General features: G+C 41.8%; 1 protein-coding gene across 2 annotated transcripts in view; it reads right to left on the bottom strand.

The window, feature by feature from the left end:
* LOC141083611 (TNFAIP3-interacting protein 1-like) overlaps positions 1-25,407 on the bottom strand; it is a 58,662-nt gene that overhangs the window by 13,416 nt on the left and 19,839 nt on the right. For both annotated transcript variants that reach the window (XM_073567955.1, XM_073567957.1), the window contains exons 4-13: positions 25,205-25,305; positions 24,357-24,425; positions 14,061-14,255; positions 11,537-11,631; positions 7,546-7,666; positions 6,641-6,730; positions 4,774-4,839; positions 4,408-4,539; positions 3,154-3,282; positions 2,894-3,022 (exon numbers count right to left, since the gene is read on the bottom strand). In XM_073567955.1, the coding sequence (XP_073424056.1) occupies positions 2,894-3,022; positions 3,154-3,282; positions 4,408-4,539; positions 4,774-4,839; positions 6,641-6,730; positions 7,546-7,666; positions 11,537-11,631; positions 14,061-14,255; positions 24,357-24,425; positions 25,205-25,305 (1,127 nt within the window). The remainder of the gene's footprint in view (positions 1-2,893; positions 3,023-3,153; positions 3,283-4,407; positions 4,540-4,773; positions 4,840-6,640; positions 6,731-7,545; positions 7,667-11,536; positions 11,632-14,060; positions 14,256-24,356; positions 24,426-25,204; positions 25,306-25,407) is intronic.

The following is a 25,407-nucleotide window of genomic DNA, read 5'->3' as shown; positions in this document are numbered from 1 at the left end:
AGGGCCCAGGACAGAGCCCTGTGGTACCCCACTTGAGACATTCTTCCAACTGGATGTGCAGCCATTTACGACCACTCTTTGGGTCCGATCACTAAGCAAGTGGTGTTTCTTCAGGCAGCGACCCATCCTGACACATGATTAGGACAGGCTGCAGTTTGAAATATGTGATGACAGCCATTTTTATAACCTTCTTAGAAAACCCGTTTAAAAACAGATTCTTACCAAAACTGCATCAAGCAGCCCAGTAAGTGGTACATCGCAGAAATCAGGCTCTCAGTCCATAAAAAAGCCTGCTGACAGATTCCCTTTATGCCCCATACACATTATATAACACTGTCCTAATCGATCAGTTGAAAGCTATCTATCCCAACTCCCCCATACATGGGAAAGCGCGGCTTGGCCAAACGCTTCTGTGTTCTCCAGAAGAGCCGCTGCTCTTGGCTCTTTGTCTACACACTGAGTCACAAGACATAATCCTAATCAGACTACTATCACACAGGATCTATCTAGACAAAGAGCCGCTGATCTTACAAAACTCCAAATTACTTAAAAAATAAGTCCACAGGATTAAGATTAGATAAAGCAGAGGAAAGGATTATACCCAACACGTCTGTCTGCAGACAATGGGTCATCGATGATGTTGATAATCATGAAATTTCCTCTAAGGATTACAGGCAAATACCGTCACAAAGAAAACACACATTAGATATTAAAAGGCTAAATAACAAGATTTAAGACTTCACATGTGAGATAAAGCCCTGGATTCACAAGACGTTTATAAGACATCAGAGAATATTAGGTCTATCTAAGAAGTAAACATAATGCCTTATTCACACATCCGTATCATGGTCTGGACTGGCCGGTGGTCTCCTAACCTAACTTGACAGCCCCATATGTCTATGAGGCGAACAAGATCGCGTCAGGAGACCATAAGGTAATCCGTGCATCCCTATATGGTGGCCAGATTCAGGTTAGGAGATGCGCGGCCAGTCTGTGCATCACTATGAGGCAGCCATGTTTGGGTCACAAGATCCATGGACAGTCCATGCTCAGACCAAGATACAAGGATGTGTGATTGTGGCATTAGTGAAGTGAAGCCCCTTCAAGGTTAATCCAGGCAGCATGGCTCGCCATGTGGCTGTGCCTGGTACTGCAGCAAAGTCCCGTTCTGCCGATCAATAAGAGTCTTAAGGGTCAGACTACCATCAATTTAACATACGATCAGTTAAAAATGCATTTTTTAATCTTGACAAACTTTTTTAAAGGCAATATGTCGGCATGTTTTGACATATGAAAGCAGTGGTATAGTTGTATAGATGTTTGTCCCCCAATGTCAATGATACCTTTTTTTGTAAAGATCCAATGTAGAAGTCATGAGAAATCTAGTGTAGAAGTCACATGCAAATCAGGGTGGAAGTGCACTGGGGGCGTGTCAGTGCACTTGGAAGAACCAGTCCAAGTACACGCACACCCCCCCAGTGCACTTCCAGCCCGATTTGCATGTGGCTTCTACACTAAAAGGTATTGTTTTTATTGTTAGGTTGCTGTATTCCATACCAAGGACGTACAAGATGAATTCCTCCATCAGACGGGGAATTATTAACTGTATTAGTAGTCAGAGAAGCAGATGAACTAGTCGACCTGCCGGCGAATTAACCATCATAACTCGGCTCCGCAACAGAAGCTCAATCAACCTGTAATGACCTCTCGCCCCAACCTGATCTGACCTCATGTGAGGCAGAGGAAGTAAAGATGAAGAAATGGAGCTGCTCAAGACATCGGAAAGTCAATGAACCATTAATGGATTGTCCAGGATTGCACAAACATGGCTGCTTCCAGTCACAATCTGTGCCACCCCTGGCCCTCAATCACAATAAATTACATCAATGCACCAATCTTTCCCCTTTACCAGAATTACCCTGCCACAACTCTGCCCCGTCCTTCAGACCGCATAGCCAAGCTCTCAACACCTTCTGCTGCGTCCAACTTATATTTCCAGACTACATCCTTTTCCCAACCGCAAATCTACTAAAATGCTAGTTGATGCCCACAGCATCTCCCGTCTCGACTAATGCTATGTCCCCCTCCGTGGCCTCCCTTCTAACACTCTCGCACCTCTCCAGTCCGTACTTAAGTCCGCTGCCCGACTAATCCTCCTCTCGCCTCACTACTTCTGCTTCCCCTCTTTGCAAATCTCTTCATTGGCTCCTAGTTCCCCAACATATCCAGTTCAAACTACTGACATTGACAACACGGAACCTCCGGTCTTCCCAAAACCCTTTCCTCTCCTCTTCACTTGTACGTTCCTCACCCAATCGCCTCCAAGATTTCTCCCAAGTATCCCCCATACTCTGGAATTCTGTGGCCCAACACTTCCGATTATCCACCACACTCGGAACTTTCAGAGGGAACTTAAAAACCCATCTCTTCAAGAAAACTTACAGCCTACAAAGACCCTGCTGTCACCTCACCTCCACCGGAGCTGCCTCAACACCCCAACCTACTGTCATTACCCTGTAGGCTGTAAGCCCGTAAGTGTAGGGCCCTCTACTATCTCTGTACCAGTCTGTCAGTCATATGAATCCTGTATATAACCCCTTCTCATGGACAGCACCATGGAATCACCACCTCCATGGCACCTACTTCAAAGGTGCGATTGAAACGAGGACATTTACTTAAAAAGGTGGCAAAGTAATCAAAGAAATTAATCCTAAGGACAAAACCAATATGGCCACTTCATCTGATCTCCAGGGCTGTCAGAAGCCATCAGATTTATATTATGGGACCCAAAACTTAGCAACCCCAAAAAGTTTAGACTACCACATAGAATTTCTTCACCTGCTAAAGCAACATTTCTTGGAAGGCATCAGTTGAGTAGAAACAGGCAATTTACCTGTTGTTTGAGGAGGTCAATCTGAGTTATGAGTTCTTGGCGCTGAAGGAGCCCAGTGTCCTCCGTGGAGGCAGAGAAAGAAGGAGACTGTGGACCAGATCCCTGCAGCTTTAGAGCTTCTTCCAGAGCCTGTGAAGACAATGACGCAATACAGTAAGTCATAAGTGGAGACATGTGAAGAAGTCCTTCTCTCAAGGTGGAACTAGTCCATATGCATCAGAGGCTGAAATGTGCCTTACACAACAAATATTAAAAATTACTTTATTCAGTCGGCCGATCTCGCGCTCCTGATATTCCCGCTGTTTGCTGGTGGAGCTCATCTGATCATGAAGGAACCTGTTCTTTTGCCTCAGATCTCGTATCTCAGACTCCAGCTTCTGTATTTGTGACTGTGAAGGGATAAAAGCAACATCAAGATGTGTCAAATAAGATCGGATATTATTCTGCAGCGTGCGGAGGATTTTAAAAATCTCATTGACTTTCCTTCCATGGTAGGCCGCTGCAGATTTGCCGTCTGCCGGCAGTTTATCGCTCATAGAGCAAAAGGATCTGTACTCCAAAAGATGATATCGAGGAGAGTTGGGAGGGCCCTACGCATTAAACGGTTGGCCTAAACCGCTGATGGCGGCGGGTTCAGCCGACATTATTCTAAGCCTAGAACCTCAAACCATCAACCTTCCACGAAAAAAAAGACATTCATTGGGGTATTCACAAAAAGTGATATACATATTTTTTAACGTAAAGAGGACCTGTCACTTGCTTAAAAAAAATGGAGTCAAATATCTTGTGAATATCACCTAGCGCCTCAAATTCTAATGCTTTTTTATTTCAGTTTTGGGCTGCGTCACTATCACAAAGATATTCACATTTGTTTCATCTGGAGCACAGTATGTGAAATCTCTACTTTCAGTCCAACTGGGTCTTTCTTCAGAGTCTTCTCTGGGGGCATGTGCTTTCTCCCGTCTCCCAGATGCTACCAATCGTAGCTCAGCAGCTGATCTAGCAGTCTATCAGTCTCAGAGGCTGCTGAGCTGTGATTGACAGCATTTAAGAGAAGGGAGAAAGCACATGCCCCCCCAGGGAATACTTTGAAGAAATGAACAGTTGGACTGAAAGTAGAGATTTCACATAATGATCTCCAGAAAAAAAACAAAATGTGAATATCTCTGCAATGGAGGGACACAGCACAAAACAGAAAAGAGCGACAAAATCAGGGGAGCTCAGGGATTTTTGAAAGGCAAGTGACAAATCTTCAAATAAATGTATTTTGAGCTAAACATCAATTTTTCATTAGGGTGTCATTAAACACTTTGGACCATTTTGCTTGAAACTACCTCAATGTGTTACTGCAAAATGAAAAAACAAGTATCTGTCAGTAAGCGCATTCCGAATTCTCAGATCTCTAACTCTTATCCCACTTCTCCTGAACAAACTTCTAAGCCGATTCCTGATCACATCAAACTTTCAACTTGTCATAAATTGTGGTTACCATATAACCACGCCCAATGCTTCACCTCTTTTTCCTCTATTTTGTCTCTGGCCAGGAGAAGTTTGCGGTCGAAGTCTCGCTGCTTCCGATCTCTCTCTGCCTCCTGCTCGCTCTCAGACTTGTTGGCTAGTGAAATCTTCTGACGCAGAGATGTGATCTGTGGGGATTCGGATTCAGACACTTTAATACGTTGTCATTTTGGAGGAAAATTTAGCAATGTGAATGACGTCATTCAAAACGGCAACTCGTACTATAATAGAACAAGCTCTCATAGGGATATGTGGACGCAAAAAAAAAAAAATAGTTATGGCTCTTAGAAGTGCAAAAATGAAAAATTGCAAGGTCATGAAGAGGTTCTTCGTAACAAAGGAAATATATAATAATACGATACCTTTTCTTCATACTGATGTTTCATAGAGCGAAACTGCTGATCCCACTGCTTGTTCACATCCAGGAGCTGTAAAAAATAGAGTGTGAATCACAGATAACAGCAGCAGCAGAACATTCCTAATGGAGATGGGCGAATCTGAACAGTAAAGATCGGGGTCCGTACCGAACACTTACTGTTTGGGCACAGACTTCACCAGGATGTCTGTGTTACTGTTCAGGTTCGGCCCCCTGAACAATGAGTGTTTCTCGCACTGTCATCTTTTTAAAATGGGGCAATAGGAGAAAACAAATGGTATAATTTGTTACACAATTTCTCCTGAGTATGCCGATACCCCATATGTGGCTGTACAGCACTGCTTAGCCATATGGAGAGGAGCACTATTTGATTCTTGGAGAACAATTTATCATAGAACAGTTTGTGGATTCCACACACAGAGCAGAATCCTCCCTCAAGTGATCTCATTTTGGAAATTATACCCCTTTGGGAATTGACTATGGATGTTTGCCAGAATCAGGCATCAGTGGATGTTGCCGAGTGAAAATTGCAACTCTGCCATTGTAGTGACCAGTACGTTGTAGTGACAAGTACATTATGCCCAGCTCATGTTTCTGGAGACATGCACCCGTAAGTTACACGGACTCTCATCTCTACAGAAATGCCAAATGTGGAAGCAATATGTGGTTTTGGTACACTGTGAGGCTTAGAAGGGAGGGGGCATTTGGATTTGGGAGCAGAAAATTTGCTGAATTTCTTTTAGGCAGGTGAGGAGTCATTTCGCTTTTCCAGAGCCTTTGTGCTACCAGTAACGTGGAAGCCCCTATATTTCCGTTAACAGTTGACGGACCTGCCTTTTTTGTGGACTGAGTTGAAGCTTTTATTGGGAACATTATACATAACGTTTGGGATCACAGTTATCCTGCTCTCTACGCTGAGCACTTACTTTGGGGTTTCTATCTAAATCTCTGAGTGACGTGATTCAGATGAAACTCCTGATGGATCCATTCACTATAATGAGGCAGCATAGATACTCTGGACTCCGCCTAGCCTCCGTTTAGCGGTTTTCTACTTTTCAGAGGTGCACAAAACCGGTCAACCGCACTTTTATGCAATCCTAAAAAGACGGGCACTGCCGGATCACAGGACAGACGGCGTCCACAGTGCCTCCATCTGCCTCATTAGAGGGAATGTTCCGCCGGGTGTTGTGTCTGAATCACGTATTTCAGAGATTTACACAGAAACCCCGGTGTAAATGCTCAGCGTAGAGCACAGGATAAATGCGCAGCGAGCCTTACTGTGATCTTTGGGAGGCAGAAAGAATAAAAACAGCAATCAGGAATTGTTTTTTTATAACGTCATTCTGCGTGTGGTAAAAACTGATAAGGCAGATTGGTAAAGAGAGGGAGCTCCCTCCCTCTGTAATGTCCTGCAGTGTCTCTGTTACTATTAAGGGAGTAAACACCTGCAATCTGCGCTAGCACTGATCGTTCGGGCATGGGGTCGGCTCTCATACAGCGCTTACACCCGCTTTCCCTTGTGCCACCATTAGGCGTGTGCCCGCACGTGGACATGTACAGCGGTTTCCAGGAGGAAATGCATACAGGAATAACAGAGAGGCTTTTAGTTCGGGAAGGCAAACTATTGGACAATGGCTTGCTGAAGGAAATGAAGTTCCAGTTCCTATAGTGCTGTCAGAATGCTAATGAACACTAGATTATCCCAATGGGTAATTGTTATATATGCAATTGCCTAACATACCTCAACTATCACTCCTGCTCTAAAAGCACTTTCGCCAATCTCATGTATACAGTGGGGAATTGCTATGTAAGCAGTTCTCCCTCATGTAAGTGTAGTTTGCGGATTTAATCACCTCTGTCCTCTGATGTTCCAGGATCTTCACTTTCTTTAACAAAGACCCAACCTGGTCTTTATTTGAAGGTTTTTCTAACAATTTGGCCGACTGAAAAAAAAAAAAAAAGAAAAAAATTAAAATATTAATAAAATTGGAAATTTTTAGATTCCGTATTCGGAGACAAGAAAGAAGAGGCAGGAAAGTGAGAAACTGATGGTTATTCTGCGTTTTGCTTCAATATAAAAACTCGGTTTGGAGACCATTCAGCTGAAGAAATCTTACATTTCTGATCTGCAAGAAATCTGCCTCAAAATCTGCGTCAAAATCCGCGCGACATGCTGATTTCGGTGCAGATTTTTCACCCACTGCGCTAAAAAGGGTCAAATTGATGGCAAAATTTAGAGTCTGCCTAATGGGTCAATTTCTACTGTAGATTTTTACTGGATGAGATTTGGTCTAATTTTATCATCTTTGCTCCTACTGTAATAACTTGCTGCAGTTTTCTGTCCACAAATCCAGGAGGAAAATCCTCAGGATATCCCACCACGTGCGAGAAAAGTGCACGTGACGCGATAATGATTTTTAAAGGGAATTTGTCAGCAGGTTTTTGCTATGTCATCTGAGAGAGGTACGATGTAGGGGCAGAGACCCTGATTCCAGCGGTGTGTCACTTACTGGGCTGCGTGTTGTAGTTTCCATAAAATGCTATGCTGAAGTCCTGCTATGTGAGGCACAAGCGATCAGACAATCACAGCTTCAAGTCTCACAAAATGGTGAAAATTTTTTTTTTTTTTTTTTTTTACAAATTTCCGAGTTTTTTTTTTTTACCACGGAAATAAAACGACAGGTGATACAGTGAGCGAAGGTTTCTCGTACAGATCCAGTAGAGCAGAACACAAATGGGCGGGTAGACGTTTATTCACCTGTTCATGTGTCGCATTCTCAACATGAGTGGTCTCCCCCGTAGCTGGAGTACCGCCATTTGTTGAAGCCGACACTTTCCCTCTATGCAAAAACAACTTCTTCAACTCTTGGTTTTCATACCTTCAGCCCAAAAAAAAAATGAAAAAATAAAAATTAAGCCTTTTATATACAGACATTAACAGCGTCGGACTGGAACACCTTGGGCCCACCAGAGAAAATCATTCTTGGGGCCCACTATGTAGCTGCATAGAGTTAAATACCAGACCACCAATTATGCGGTAAAACACGCTAATATCCGGGTATAATATAAGGTTGTACATGTCTTAATTATGTAGCAGGAGTTGGGGTAGCCTCCCTCATAGAATATAAAGCAGCCCCCTCATATAGTATAATGCAGCCATCTCATAGAATATAATGCAGCCATCTCATAGAATATAATACTGCCCCCCTCATAGGGTATAATACTGCCCCCCTCATAGGGTATAATACTGCCCCCCTCATAGGGTATAATACTGCCCCCCTCATAGGGTATAATACTGCCCCCCCTCATAGGGTATAATACTGCCCCCCCTCATAGGGTATAATACTGCACCCCCTCATAGGGTATAATACTGCACCCCCTCATAGGGTATAATACTGCACCCCCTCATAGGGTATAATGCTGCCCCCCTCATAGGGTATAATGCTGCCCCCCTCATAGGGTATAATGCTGCCCCCCTCATAGGGTATAATACTGCCCCCCTCATAGGGTATAATACTGCCCCCCTCATAGGGTATAATACTGCCCCCCTCATAGGGTATAATACTGCCCCCCTCATAGGGTATAATACTGCCCCCCTCATAGGGTATAATACTGCCCCCCTCATAGGGTATAATACTGCCCCCCTCATAGGGTATAATACTGCCCCCCTCATAGGGTATAATACTGCCCCCCTCATAGGGTATAATACTGCCCCCCTCATAGGGTATAATGCTGCCCTCCTCATAGGGTATAATACTGCCCCCCTCATAGGGTATAATACTGCCCCCCTCATATGGTATAATACTGCCCTCCTCATAGGGAATAATGCTGCCCTCCTCATAGGGTATAATACTGCCCTCCTCATAGGGAATAATGCTGCCCTCCTCATAGGGTATAATGCTGCCCTCCTCATAGGGTATAATGCTGCCTCCTCATAGGGTATAATGCTATATAGATATATAGATATAGAGTTAGATAGATATAGATAGAAAGATAGAAGTAGAAATAGATAGATATAGAGATAGATAGTAGATAATGGATAGAAAGTAGATAATGGATAGATATAGATAGAAAGATTCATAGAGATAGATAGAGATAGATAGATATAGATATAAAGATAGATATAGAAAGAAATATAGATAGATCGATAGGTAGATAGATATAGAGATAGATAGAAAATAGATAATGGATAGATAGATAGATATAGAGATAGATATATAGATAGATACATAATAGATAGAGATAGATAATAGATAAAGATATACAGATATAATAATATTATTATTATTATTATTATTATTATTAATATAGACATATATAGATAGATATAGAGATAAATATATATAGATAGATGGCTATAAATAAAAATAGATATAGAGATATATAGAGATAATAGATATAGAGATAGATATAGAGATAATAGCTAGATATAGAGATATGTACAGAGATAGATAGATATAGAGTTAGAAAGATAGACAGATATAGAGAGAGATATAGAGATAGATAGAGATAGCTAGATAGATAGATGGATAGATAGATAGATATAGATAATAGATAGATATAGAGATAGATGGATAGATCAATAGATAGATAGATAAAGAGAGAGAGATAGAGATAGATAATGAGATATAGAGATAGATACAGAGATATAGTGTTAGATAGAAAGATAGATATAGAGATAGATAGATATAGAGATAGATAGATATAGAGATAGATAGACAGATATAGAGATAGATATAGAGATAATATATAGATAGATATAGAGATAATATATAGATAGCTATAGAGAGAGAGATATAGAGATAGATATAGAGATAATATATAGATAGCTATAGAGATAGATATAGAGATAGATAGATAGGTAGATAGATAGGTAGATAGATATAGAGATAATAGATAGATATAGAGATAGATAGATATAGATATAAAGATAGATAGAGAGATAGATATAGATATAGATAATAGATAGAGATAGATAAAGATAGATAATAAATATAGAGATAACAGATAGATATAGAGATAGAGTAAGATAGAAAGATATAGAGATAGGTAGATATAGATAATAGAGATAGCTAGATAGATAGATATAGATAGATATAGAGATAGATGTAGAGATAGAAAGATAGATGTAGAGATAGAAAGATAGATATAGCGATAGATAGATATATAGATATAGATAATAGATAGAGATAAATAGATAGAGAAAGAAAGATAGATATACAGAGAGATAGATATAGAGATAAATAGATAGATAGATATAGAGAGAGATATAGAGAGAAATAGATATATATAGAGATAGATAGATATAGATATAGAGAGAGATAGATACAGAGAAAAGATATAGAGATAAATAGATAGAGAAAGATAGATAGATATATAGATATAGAGATAGAAAGATATAGAGATAGAGCGATAGATAGATATACAGAGAGATAGATATAGAGATAGATAGATATATAGATAGATAGCTATAGAGAGATATAGAGATAGAGCGATACAGAGAAAAGATATAGAGATAGATAACGGATAGATAAATAGATAGATAGGTATAGAGATAGATAGATATAGATATTAGATAGAGATATATAGATAAAGATAGATAGATATAGATGGTAGCTAGATAGATAATAAATATAGAGATAATAGATATAGAGATAGATAGAGTAAGATAGATATAGAGATAGATAGATAGACATAATAGAAAGATCGATAGATAGATGTAGAGATAGAAAGATAGATATATAGAGCGATAGATAGATAGAGATAGAAATAGATAGATATAGATAATAGATAGAGATAGATATAGAGATAGATAGATATAGATAATAGATAGAGATAGAAAGATAGATAGATATAAGAGAGATATATACATAGAGATAGATAGATAGATAGATAGATAGATAGAGACAGATAGAGAGAGTGAGAGAGATAAAAAAAACAAAAAACAAACCACAATACTCACCTCTCCTCCTCGCTCCCACGCTGATCCCGGCTTCAGTGTCAGGAGCTGCCCCCTCTGCCAGACACACAGCGGGTGCGTGATGTAGTGACGTCATCGCGCACTGGCTGTGAGCCAGGAGCAGAGAGGACTGAGGGCGGCGCCGGCCCTGATGCAGAGCGGCTTACTGGGCTGGGGGCGGGGCCTCTGGGGGTGGAGACCTGAAATGATATTCACTGCTTCGCAGTGAATATTCATTTCTCTTTAGCAGCGGGGACAGGGGCTCCTGCCTCCTGACACCCGCTGCTGCTCCGCTGGCAGGGGCCCCCATAGCAGCTGCATGGTGTGCGACACACCACTGGCTGGGGGCCCCTGGAGCAGCGGGGGCCCTAGGCAACTGCTGGCCCTGTATGCCAGCAGGTGCCAGGGCCCACCAGATGCCAGGGCCCACCGGAGAATCCTCCGGTTCTCCGGTGGGCCAGTCCGACGCTGGACATTAATAACCCCCAATCAACAAATATAAGGAAATGGCTCGTAAAAAAAAAAAAAAAGCACTAGAAAAGTTCCCCTGTGCATTCCATGTTGTCATGTCTCCCTCTACTGGTCGTTATAATGTAGTGCACAAAGGCGCCATTACTAAAACATTTCATCACTAAGGCTATGTTCCCATGAGGAGTTTTTAGTGCTGCGTATTTTAGAAAAAAAAATTCAAGTAATCTTAAAGGAGTTGCCCAGAATTAAAAAAAAATAAATAAAATCTGTAAAGTGTTCCCCTATAAACCCCAGTCTCTTACATGCGATGTCTTCTCACCTCAGGTCTTGTTCTGTCTGGTGTCTCGGATTCCAGTGGTCCTCCAGTTTAGAGCGCAGGTCCTCATTCTCCTTCCTTAGCTGCTCGCACAAAGTCTGCACGATACGACATAGAAAAGGTTATCGGACCCCACTTTCCCTTTAAAGCTGTAGGCACTGCACACGGTTACATGGGCCATAAAATAAGACAGTGAGTTTTGCCTAAACTAAGGTTCACCCATCAGTCATTAAAAGGTAGTTTCATCAAACTTTGCATAAATCAGTAGTACAAGCGAATATAAGAATCTTAGTATTATCTCTCATCTTCTTTCTCCACTGATGAGCCACTTCTAAAATGACCATCCGCTCTGAAAAACAACTCAAATCTGTCTTTGTCAAAGCAAGATAAACTGCCAGCTAAGTGAGGTGTCATGATTCAGGTGCGCGCAGCACAAGAGAAATCGGAAAATGGAGTTGCAGATTCAAGCAACTGCTTTAGATCAATCCAGAGCTGGATTCGCAGTTACACTACCAATCCAGAGCTGGATTCGCAGTTACACTACCAATCCAGAGCTGGATTCGCAGTTACACTACCAATCCAGAGCTGGATTCGCAGTTACACTACCAATCCAGAGCTGGATTCGCAGTTACACTACCAATCCAGAGCTGGATTCGCAGTTACACTACCAATCCAGAGCTGGATTCGCAGTTACACTACCAATCCAGAGCTGGATTCGCAGTTACACTACCAATCCAGAGCTGGATTCGCAGTTACACTACCAATCCAGAGCTGGATTCGCAGTTACACTACCAATCCAGAGCTGGATTCGCAGTTACACTACTAATCCAGAGCTGGATTCGCAGTTACACTACTAATCCAGAGCTGGATTCGCAGTTACACTACTAATCCAGAGCTGGATTCGCAGTTACACTACTAATCCAGAGCTGGATTCGCAGTTACACTACTAATCCAGAGCTGGATTCGCAGTTACACTAAAAATCCAGAGCTGGATTCGCAGTTACACTAAAAATCCAGAGCTGGATTCGCAGTTACACTAAAAATCCAGAGCTGGATTCGCAGTTACACTAAAAATCCAGAGCTGGATTTGCAGTTACACTAAAAATCCAGAGCTGGATTCACAGTTACACTAATAATCCAGAGCTGGATTCAGTTACATTACTAATCCAGAGCTGGATTCACAGTTACATTACTTATCCAGAGCTGGATTCGTAGTTACACTAATAATCCAGAGCTGGATTCGCACTTACACTACTAATCCAGAGCTGGATTCGCAGTTACACTACTAATCCAGAGCTGGATTCGCAGTTACACTACTAATCCAGAGCTGGATTCGCAGTTACACTACTAATCCAGAGCTGGATTCACAGTTACACTACTAATTCAGAGCTGGATTCACAGTTACACTAATAATCCATAGCTGGATTCACAGTTACACTAATAATCCAGAGCTGGATTCAGTTACATTACTAATCCAGAGCTGGATTCACAGTTACATTACTTATCCAGAGCTGGATTCGTAGTTACACTAATAATCCAGAGCTGGATTCGCACTTACACTACTAATCCAGAGCTGGATTCGCAGTTACACTACTAATCCAGAGCTGGATTCGCAGCTACACTACTAATCCGGAGCTGGATTCGCAGTTACACTACTAATATGGAGCTGGATTCGCAGTTACACTAAAAATCCAGAGCTGGATTCACAGTTACACTAATAATCCAGAGCTGGATTCAGTTACATTACTAATCCAGAGCTGGATTCACAGTTACATTACTAATCCAGAGCTGGATTTGTAGTTACACTAATAATCCCGAGCTGGATTCGCAGTTACACTACTAATCCAGAGCTGGATTTGCAGTTACACTACTAATCCAGTGCTGGACTCACAGTTACCCTGCTCAGATCTGCTGCATAAAGTCTTCCATGTTACTGTTACTGCTTCGGTCTCATGTGCTACAGATTAAAACAATAAGAGGAAGCCCTCATGTCAGTGTGTCCCATGTATTGGAGACATCACTGCAGATAGTTTTCACTCACTAGCTCAGGGACAAAAGAACACTAGAGACGGAGCCTGCAGGGGCAAAACTAGTGAAAAATGCAGCACACAAGTTATAATAATACGGGCAGCACGGTAGCTCGGTAGGTAGCACGGCAACCTTGTAGCACTGGGGTAATGGGTTCAAATCCCACCAATAACATCTGCAAGGAGTTTGTATGTTTTTGCTGGGCATTTGCTCTCCTGTCTGTCAATCTCCATGCAGGCATAAGAAAGAATAGGGCTTTCGGTTCAGGGCATAGAAGCTATTGGACAACGGCAAAAGCAATAGATGATTGGAAGGAAGTTCCTGCACCTATAGTGCTGGCTAAACACTTTAAGATATCTTTTCTTAACGCTGGCGATATTACACTGAGCCGGATTTGTCAGATAAAAGCTGACTTATTGCCATAATCGCCCCATTCCTTCTTACACATCGTTGAGCTTGGTAGATGAAACTGGACACAGAAATAACAACTCTCCTGTACCTGTAACACCGATGTCCGCTGCTCGTTCTTGTGCACTTTACTTGCCAGCCGATTAAACTCCAGGGCCAGGCGGCTCATGTGATTGATAAGCTTGTTCTGGTCAGATTCCTCAGCGAACATACTGAGCGAGTTCTCCATACGTTGTAGGTGATGATGGAGATTGTCATTGTCATGCTGTGTACAGAAACCAAGGCTCTACAAAAAAAGAAGAACAGGAGTAGGTAACAGGGATTGGACACAATTAAAAATACAAACAAACCTAAAAAAAACCCTTGCGTCCTTCTAGAAAACAGCACCACACCTGTCTGAAGGTTGCTGCTGGTATTGCAGTCTATACCAACCATTTTACTGGAGATGAGCTGCAGTACCAGAATCAAGCTATTGTGGTCCATTGGGGAAATGGCCGTCAGAGGTTAAACAAAGTCCACTGCAGGGAACCGAATGAGAAAGTGAACTCCGCTCACCAGCGCCAACATCCAATGAGCGCCCAGACAGCGCAGCATCGCCCCACTTCTGCCGCCGCAGGTCTCCTGAAGCAGCAACTGCCTCCTGTGACCCTGACACCCCCCCCCATTTTCGTCCCAAATTTGGGAGGACAAAAAAAAAAAAAAAGTGCGTCTTATACTCCGATAAATGCGGTATTTAACCCCTTGGTCAAAACAAAAACAAACTACATTTGATGGGTATCCACACGGCTGTTATAACCTGGTGAATGCAGGTAACAAGTTACTTAGTAGTAAAGTCAATGTTATAAAAATAAAACAGGATTAATTTTTTTCATACTTGCTCCGGTTTAAGAAAATATATAAAAAATTATATATATATATATATATATATATATATATATATATATATATATATATATATATAGCAAAACTTAAGAGACCACTGCACAGTTTTATAAAAATCAGCTTCTCTCCATGTCTGACAGCCATTCCATTCCAGTGTCAGTTGAATTCCAACCAGAGTACACCTCATTCTACTTAATGTGCTTCTGATTAGGTGATCACCTGAACCAAATCTTATTTAACGACAGAAAGTATAAAAAAACCCTGCTGTGGTGTTCACAATCATCTTGTAATAGGACAAGCTGGATGGCAAAACAAGTGCTAGTAATATCCCAAAAGTAATAGGAATGAAAAAATAACTTTTAATCATGACAAAGGAGTTGAAAATAAAGATCTTGAGTGAGGAAAAGAAGGGCTCAATTCTGGCTTTACTGGCAGAGGGATACAGTGAGCGTCATGTTGCCTCCATCCTTAAAATTTCTAAGATGGCAATCCATTACAACAAGGTCAAGCAGCAGACACTGGGGACAACAAAGCTACAGACCGGCAGAGGGCGGAAACGACTCTCGACTGACCGGGATGACTGTCATCTTATTCGAATGTCACTCAGCAACTGCAGGATGACATCAAGTGACCTACAAAAGGAATGGCAAATGGCAGCTGGGGTGAAGTGCATGGCAAGAACAGTTCGTAACAGGCTCCTAGAGGCAGGGCTCAAGTCCTGTAAAGCTAGAAAAAAAGCTTTTCATCAATGAGAAGCATAGGAGAGGCAGGCTGAAGCTTGCCAAAGACCATAAGGATTGGACCACAGATGACTGGAATAAGGTAATCTTCTCTGATGAGTCTAATTTTCAGCTTTGCCCAACACCAGGTCATCTAATGGTTAGACCAGGAGAGGCATATAAGTCACAGTGTCTTAGAACCACTGTGACATTTTTGTGGAGGATCGGTTATGATCTGGGGATGCTTCAGCAAGGCTGGAACTGGGCAGGTTAATCTTTGTGAAGGACGTATGAATCAAGCCGCATACAAGGTTCTCCTGGAAAAACAGTTGGTTCCTTCTGCTCAGGCAATGTTCCCCAACTCTGAGGACTGGTTTTTCCAGCAGGACAATGCGCCATGCCACACAGCTAGGTCAATCAATGTGTGGATGAAGGACCACCACATCAAATCCCTGTCATGGCCAGCCCAATCTCCAGACCTGAACCCCATTGAAAACCTCTGGACTGTAATCAAGGGGAAGATGGATAGTCACAAGCCATAAAACAAAGAAGAACTGCTTAAATTTTTGTACCAGGAGTGGCATAAGGTCACCCAAAAGCAGAGTGAGACTGGTGGAAAGCAGCCAAGACGCATGAAAGCTGTGATTAACAATCATGGTTACTCCACAAAATATTGATTTCTGAACTCTTCCTGAGTTAAAACATTAGTATTGTTGTTTCTAAATGATTATGAACTTGTTTTCTTTGCATTATTTGAGGTCTTAAAGCACTCTTTTATTAATTTGTCGATTTCTCATTTGCTGCAAATAAATCAAAAATTTTTTAGCTTTAAATTTTGGTGACATGTCAGTAGTTTATAGAATAAAACAATAATTTACATTGTACTCAAAAAAAAAACCTATAAAGAGAAAAGTCAGACAAACTGAAAATGTTGCAGTGGTCTCAATTTTTGTCAGAGCCGTGTGTGTGTGTGTGTGTGTGTGTGTGTGTGTATGTGTGTGTGAGCAATAAACCATGAGAAAATGGGTAAAAAATACAGAACAAGGAATATTTCACTGGACAAAAAGAAGTCACACATTTTCATTGTGAAATAGTGGAAAAACACAGTTCCCCCAATAGAGAAGGTGCGGTGACACTAAACCATATGAAAAATACATGGACAGCTGTTATCTCAAGAAATGTGCATGTACATGCGGCATGCTTTATTAGTTTAGACAAATAAAGGGACATTTTTGGATAGATCCCTTTAAGAGACCCCACAGCTTCATTCATTTCATGTCTCATTTAACAATAAAACATTAAATTAAAACAATTCTAGAATTTTGGGACTTCAAGGGGAAAACGACAGGTTCTCATCGAGAGCTGTGTGTGACGTGTCATCATCCGTGTTTTGCTGCCCCTAAAATCTGGAGCATTTTTAAACTGTCTCAGGTTACACTATTCATTGCCCCATATGTAAAAGTCGGCGCTTTAAAAAAAAAAAAAAAAAAAAATGTACCAAAAATGTATAATCCCGTATGGTAAAAAAGTCAGAAACAGCAAAGAATAGAAACCACAGAATTGCTGTTTTGTTTTTTTCAGTCGCCAACTCTCCAGCAAATATAACTTGAAAAGCTTTAAAAATGCGACACAAAACCCACAATATTCTAGATAAAAGCATCAATTCAACAAGGAAAAAAACAAGTTCTTACAGAGCTCCATAGACATAAACGACAACGAAACACCCCAATTTATATGTATTTTTTCATTTTTGGTTCTCAAGTCCTCAGACAGTTCTCTTCTTCTCTTTCTGTTCTCCATGCTTAGTGTGGCACACACAGACACACAATGTAAAGATTGAGTCAGATTCTTCCCTTTTTATCCCATCTAAGGTGTGATTTTCATGTTGCCCACACCTGTTACTTGCCACAGGTGAGTGTGAACGAGCATCACATGCGTGAAATAAAGTTGTTTACCCACAATCTTCAAAAAGTGTCAACAAGTTTGTCTGAACCATGTTGGGGGTTGTTTGTGAAATTATGCCCAATTTGTCTCCCCCCCCCCCCCCCCCTTTGTATTTTATTTTGTACCAGTACACACAAAAGGAAACAAATGTGTATAACAAAAAATGCGTAACTACAATAACTTTCTGGGAGAAAACAAATTTGGTATGGACTTGAACAATCATGCTGTTAAGTCCTTTACCACATAATGAACAAATTAATAAATAAAAGAAGGCTTTTGTCACCAAATCTGAGTAATATAGAGAGACCCTGATGCCAGTGATGTGTCACTTACTGGGCTGCTTGCAGTATTTTTCTTAAAATTGTGTTATCAGAAGGAGATTATCCCTATAGGACTAGTCCAACCCCGTCCCCATCACTGATTGGCAGCTTTCGACCTACGCACAGGGCACACAGAAATCTGCCAATCAGTGGTGTGGGCGGAGTTATACAGAGCTCAGCATTCAGAGAACTGCTACATCTGCGGCAGATAAAACATGGTTTTTACCAAAGCTACAGAAAGCAGCCCAGTAAAGTGACAGATTACTGTAATCAGGGTCTCTGGCTCTACATTATGCTGCTCTCAAATAGCTAAAAGCTGAGGACAGATTCCCTTTATTCACTCACAGCCCTGCTTTCCCAGCTCTATCACAGTGCAGACTAATATCAGAAAGCTTCAGATCGCGCTGACTACAACTTCCAGCTTCTAAACCCATCGTTATGAGTCACAGACACAGATCAAAGGAAACGCAAGAACAAAAAAAGCTACAAGATTGCACAATAAGGAAATATGTCCTGGACGACGACTTACACAATGCAACGCCGGCCGGTAAAAAGGAAACAATCACCAGAACAGAATGTTCCTGCGATCACACAAGGGCCGCATCATGGGCCACATATGACGGAAAAAAAGCATTAATAAAAAAAAAAAAAAAAAAAAAAAGCCAGAATAACCTATTCCTCTGCTCTATGAGGGTTCTGGTTTATTTATTTTTTTTTGCTGGGAAAGCTGGGTTTTCTTTACTGCTTCCATTTTGGGGTCCTGAAGACTTTATGATCACATTTCATTCCAAAGACTGATTCTACAATTTTGATTATAATATATATATATATATATATATATATATATATATATATATATATATATATATATATATATATATATATATATATTTTCCAGGTCATGTTAACTTTTTTTTTTTTCTTTAAATCATATTTTGATAGTCAAATTTTTGTAAAAATCGGATTAACTTAATTTTTTTACATTAACATATCTAGAGTTTTCTCGCTCTTTGCTCTTTTTTCTTAGAACCACTGATCACTTAATTGCTTATACAATACTGTAAAACTGCATTCTAATGTACAATTACCGGTCTCCTAAAAAGTCCAGCCATAATGGCGGTAGCCCCCCATCTGACAGAACAACCCGCCCACACGTCACAGCTTCCCAAAAAGAAACGTACGTCGTGTGTCTTTAAAGGGTTAAGAGTACTGCCTAGCCTCCTCTGCACCCCAGACAAAGCCTTAACAGAGGATCTGTCCTCACTCCCGACATGTCTGTGTTAGTAAATTCTTGTATTCCCCCATGACACAATTAATAATAATAATAATAATAATAATAATAATAATAAATTTTATTTTTATAGCGCCGACATATTCCGCAGCACTTTACATTTCAGAGGGGACTTGTACAGACAATAGACATTACAGCATAACAATAATCACATACAGATTATAACAAATACCAAGAGGAGTGAGGGCCCTGCTCGCAAGCTTACAGTCTATGAGGAAAGAGGTAGACACGAAAGGTGGGTGGTAACAGTTGCTCTGATTGTATGGACCAGCCATAATCTTAAGTGTGTAACAGTACAAACACAGAGGGCTAATGGATGCATAAAGCATGTGGGAACATGATGCTGGGAACCTGGCTATGGTAAAACTTTTGGCTGTGCCACACAGGGATAGGTTAGGTTAATGTGTTGAGGCGATAGGCCAGTCTGAATAAATGCGTTTTCAGGACACGCTTAAAATTGTGGGGATTGGCAACTAATCGTATTGACCTGGGAAGTGCATTCCAAAGAATTGGCGCGGCACGTGTAAAGTCTTGGAGACGGGAGTGGGAGGTTCTGACTATTGAGGATACTAACCTCAGGTCATCAGCAGAACGGAGTGCGCGGGTAGGGTGGTATACTGAAACAAGGGAGGAGATGTAGGGTGGTGCTGAGCTATGTAGGGCTTTGTGGGTGAGGGTAATAAGTTTATACTGATTTCTGGAGTGGATGGGTAGCCAGTGTAATGACTGGCACAAGGTAGAGGCATCGGTGTAACGATTGGTGAGGAATATGATCCTGGCTGCAGCATTCAAGACAGATTGGAGAGGGGAGAGTTTGGTAAGAGGGAGACCGATTAGACGAGAGTTACAATAGTCGAGACGAGAATGAATAAGAGAAACAGTAAGAGTTTTTGCAGAGTCAAAAGTAAGAAAAGGTCGAATTCTAGAAATGTTTTTGAGGTGCAGATGACAAGAGCGAGCCAGTGATCGAATGTGGGGGGCAAAGGAAAGCTCAGAATCGAGTATGACCCCAAGACAGCGGGCCTGTTGCTGGGGAGTAATAGTGGAACCACACACTGAAATGGCAATGTCGGGTATAGGTACATTAGTAGATGGAGGAAACACCAGGAGTTCAGTCTTTGACAGGTTCAGTTTCAGATATAGTGAGGACATGATGTTAGACACAGCAATTAGACAATCGCCGGTGTTTTCTAGAAAGGCTGGCGTGATGTCAGGAGAAGAAGCGTATAATTGGGTGTCATCAGCATAGAGATGGTACTGGAAACCAAATCTACTGATTGTTTGACCAATAGGGGCAGTGTACAAGGAGAAGAGGAGGGGACCTAGAACCGATCCTTGGGGGACCCCAACAGTAAGGGTAAGGTGAGAGGAGGAGGATCCGGCAAAAGATACAGTAAAGGAGCGGTCGGAGAGATAGGAGGAGAACCAGGAGAGAACGGTATCCTTGAGGCCAATGGAACGGAGCATAGTGAGGAGGAGCTGATGATCCACCGTGTCGAATGCTGCAGAGAGATCCAAGAGAATTAGCATGGAGTAATGACCATTTGATTAGCTGTTAGCAGATCATTAGAGACTTTAGTGAGGGCAGTTTCAGTGGAGTGTAAAGAGCGGAAACCGGATTGGAGAGGGTCGAGAACAGAGTTTTCTGAGAGATAGCGGATAAGACGGGAGTGGACCAGGCGTTCCAGGAGTTTAGAGATGAAGGGAAGATTAGAGACAGGTCTATAGTTAGCGGCACAGTTTTGGTCGAGGGATGGTTTTTTAAGTAGTGGATGTATGATGGCATGCTTAAATGAGGAGGGAAAAATACCTGAAGAGAGAGAGAGAGGTTAAATATTTTAGTTAGGTGAGGGGTGACAGCAGGGGAAAGGGACTGGAGGAGATGTGACGGAAATGGGTCACTGGTGCAAGTTGTTGGGCGAGAAGATGCAAGGAGCCTGCTTACTTCTTCTTCTGTGACTGGTTCAAAATCAGAGAGTGAGCTAGATGCAGTGGGGGAGGAAGGACAGTGCATGGTATGTGGTGATTGGGAGATAACTTCCTGTCGAATCTGGTCAATTTTTTATTTGAAGTAATTGGCCAGATCGTCAGCTCGGAGCTCCGTGGTGGTGGCCTGTACTCTTGGGTTGAGTAGAGAATGAAAAGTGTCAAAGAGACGTTTCGGGTTATTGGACAGTGAGGTGATGAGGGTGTTGAAATAGGTTTGTTTGGAGAGGTGAAGGGCAGTGTTGTATGTTCTAAGCATAAACTTAAAATGGATGAAATCTTCGTGTAGATTGGATTTTCTCCACAGACGTTCGGCGCACCTGGAGCATCGCTGCAGGAAACGTGTTTGCACCGTGTGCCAGGGTTGTTGCCGTCTGCGTTGTGGTGTTCTATTTATAGGGGGTGCAAATTCATCCAGGGCAGTTTGAAGTGTTTCATTGTAATGCTTCAATGCAGAATCAGGACATGAGAGGGAGGAGATAGGGGCCAATGAAGACTGCAAGTTCTTCATAAGTTTCTGGGTGTTAATGGCCTGTATGTTACTATAAGTCTGGACAGTGGGGGTGACCTGAGCAGCCTGGCAGTTCTTTATAGAGAATGAAAGAAGATTGTGGTCAGAGAGCGGGAGAGGGGAGTTTGCAAAATCATCCACTGCACAAAGCCAAGAGAAGACCAAGTCGAGGGAATTTCCGTCTTCATGCGTTGGAGAATTAGTAAGCTGCGAAAGGCCAAACGAGGAGGTTATAGATAAAAGGTGAGTAGCAGATGGGGATAGGGGAAGAGCAATGGGGATGTTGAAATCGCCCATGATGAGGGTAGGGATGTCACAGGAGAGAAAATGTGGAAGCCAAGTGGCAAAATGATCCAGGAACTGATGGGAGGGGCCGGGAGGACGATACACCACCGCCACTCGCATGGAGAAGGGGGTGTAGAGTCTGACGGCATGGACCTCAAAAGAAGGGAAGACAAGTGAGGATACTTGAGGGATAACATGAAAGGTACATTTTGGTGATAGGAGCAGACCAACGCCTCCACCAGCTCTATTGTCTGATCTTGGGGTATGAGAGAAGTGAAGCCCCCCGTATGAAAGAGCAGCAGCAGCGGTAGTGTCTGACTGCTGGATCCAGGTTTCAGTAAGAGCCAGGAGGTTAAGAGAATTAGAAAGGAAGAAGTCATGGATGAAGGAGAGTTTGTTACACACTGAGCGAGAATTCCAAAGTGCACAATTAAGAGAGACAGATGGCAGGCAGGGAATATTAATAAGATTAGAGGGGTTTCTGAGTGTAGCAGTCGGGGGGTTTGCCTTTCTATAACATGGGGGACCAGGGTTGGGAGCAATGTCTCCTGCGACTAGGAGAAGGAGGATAGAAAGAGTGAGCAGATGGTTAAGTGATTTGTGAGAGCGTCTCTGATGTAGAATGGTGGGACTGACTGGATCTGTGCAATTTAACAACGTGAAAAGAGCGTGAGTGCTATACATAGGTGAGGAAAGAAGCGAGGGGCCAATATGGATGGAGTGTAGAGAGTTAATGCCAGGGCGGTGGATGTGTGTGAATGCAGCGGGCAGAATAAAAATTACACAAATGCATATGGTATATATTTGTTGTACTCCTAATGTACAGGGAGTAGATGTATATAAATGTCTTACCCGTCTCCTGCCCTGTCTAACTGCCATGTTATAACTGCCAATAGTACTTTGATACATGTACTTCGATTACATGTGCATAAATGCTCCCCCTAGCTAGGTCTGACTATATAGGAGGTTAAGGCTAAGTTTTTTTTTTTTTTTTTTTGGGCTCTCTCTCTCCTCGTTAATCAATCACACTAAATTGAGACACCAGGACCCAATAAAAGGTTGTGGTCAAATAAACACATGTCCAGCACTACATGGATCATAAAGCACTTCGAAAAGTTTCTTGACCTCACAACATAAGGGGACAAGCAGAGTAAGTTGAAAAAAACTATATACCAGATATAAGCTTGCAGAGTTGAAAACACAGAGATAGCATTCAGGATTAACTGCTTGCTGACATTGAATGGAGACACAGGAGTGGATTCAGAGCAGAGATTGGAAAAGCTGGTTACCAGATATAAGCTTGCAGAGTTGAAAACACAGAGATAGCATTCAGGATTAACTGCTTGCTGACATTGAATGGAGACACAGGAGTGGATTCAGAGCAGAGATTGGAAAAGCTGGTTACCAGATATAAGCTTGCAGAGTTGAAAACAGAGATAGTATTCCGGATTAACTGCTTGCTGACATTGAATGGAGACACAGGAGTGGATTCAGAGCAGAGATTGGAAAAGCTGGTTACCAGATATAAGCTTGCAGAGTTCTGGAGTGTTGTTTCCTATCATTCCACATTGCGTCGTTCCTCTTTTATTCCTCCTAGAATCTGGAAATAACCATTCTTCATGTCCAAAGGGGCGTGTCCCTGCACAATTTGGCACAACCGGCACTGATTGGACAGTGATGGGCGCGTGTCTCTACAAAAGTGTAACTTGTAACACCCAGTTGTCCACACGTGACATTTTTTGGTGGAACAGCGCAACGTACCGTTACATGTCACTTATAGAGTCATCTATGTAATAACCGGGAGGTAGGACACCGATTGCCCTCACGAGTAGAGCCCACTGATTAAAGAAGCCCCTCTAAGAAATGTTCCTGGGATAGTCTAAGTGAAAAACTAAATGCCAGTACCATGAGTCAAGCCCTGGTGGATTATACATATAACCCTGATTCCGGCACTGTATCACATATTGGGCTGTCTGCTGCAGTTTTTATAAATATCGCAGTTTTACCTGAGCTCTGTATAACCCCGCCACACCACTGATTGGCTGATAAATTTATCAGCCAATGTACAGTGTGCACAGAAAGCTGCCAATCAGTGCTGGGGGCGTGGTTGGACTACTTGGCAGCAGGTTTACTAGTCCTCTAGTGATAATCTCCTTCTGAAAAGTGATTTTATCAAAACTAAACGCAAGCAGCCCAATAAGTGATACATTCCCAGAATCAGGGTCCCTACAGGATACTGCTCTCAGATTAGGTAGCAGAAACCTGCTGATCGATTCCCTTTAAAGAGTTTTTGCAAAGTTAATTCATTTTAGAAAATAAATAAATAAATTAGATCCATCAAGAAGGTAACGTTGGGTGTTGGGAACTGCCTAACTAGCTCAAAGTTACAGAAGATAGAAGCAAACGCGTTTCAGAAAAGTAAAATAAAATCCTCTGGTGCTACACTCACCGACTGATGGGATTCAGGAGTCCTCGTCTTCTCACAAGGGTCCACGATGTCAAATTCTGATGAAGATCCCTAAAAGAGAAAACTTTACTAGGACTCTGTTTTGGAGATCCGCTATAGTTGGGGGCCACAGGCTGATAAAAGACCAGTCAAATAGCTAAGGGTGCTTTCACACTGCATTTTGGCGCCCGTTGTTGGACCAGATGGGGCTTACAACCAAACCCTCCTGCAAAACAGTAATATTAGAGGCCAGTCAAGCCCCTTGAAGAACAAGGCCCAATTGCACATGAGGGCCTACAAGAACTTCATTTTCCCCAAAAATTTTCTTCCAGCAATTCACCAACCGTAACTTTTTTTTTCCTTCGAAAATGACAAAGTTGATTTTAGGTCAGCTTCAGAACAGCACTTACAAGCTCTATAAAAAGAACCTGTAAGCACTGTGCATGTTTGGCTTCACTGCTAAACAACAGGCATTAAACAATAACATTTATAAAAAATAAATAAAAAAAAAGATTTTTTGGTACTCCTTGTAAAATCTCTTTCTTGCTGCCTTCATTTGGGGACACGTCCCCCCAGTAAAAAGATTTTTGGTACTCACTGTGAAATCTCTCTTGTAGCCTTAATTAGGGGGGGGATACATGGTCGCCCGATAAAGCACCCAATAAAAGAGAGATTTTATGACGTGTACCAAAAATTCTCTCTATTATAGATCCCAGTGAAGGCTAGCAAAAACATTTCATCCATTCGATATCGAGATAACCTCATATTGTACACGTATGTGATAAATGCAGGGAGAAATTAAAAGGGCCTCTGTATGCAAAGCAACATTTTACGCTACAAAAACCACTTACACTTGCTGGGTTTTTGGGTACGACCGTGATGTGAACATCAGATTCTGTGTCCTTTATGTCTGACAGCTCAACGTGCAAAAAAACTTCGGCTTTTTCCTGCACTGAAACGTAAAGGAAAACTATAAGTAAGTACACCCGCAATACATAAAATCTAGACAAGTTATAATACCACTCACATATTTTCAAAAGTATGTGTGACGTAT

This window comes from Dendrobates tinctorius, unplaced genomic scaffold (genome assembly GCF_039654945.1).
Source record: "Dendrobates tinctorius isolate UK_male_01 unplaced genomic scaffold, ASM3965494v1 ptg000020l, whole genome shotgun sequence".
NCBI lineage: Eukaryota > Metazoa > Chordata > Amphibia > Anura > Dendrobatidae > Dendrobates > Dendrobates tinctorius.
Note: the sequence above shows the minus strand (reverse complement) of the source record. Positions and strands in the feature narration are given on the sequence as shown.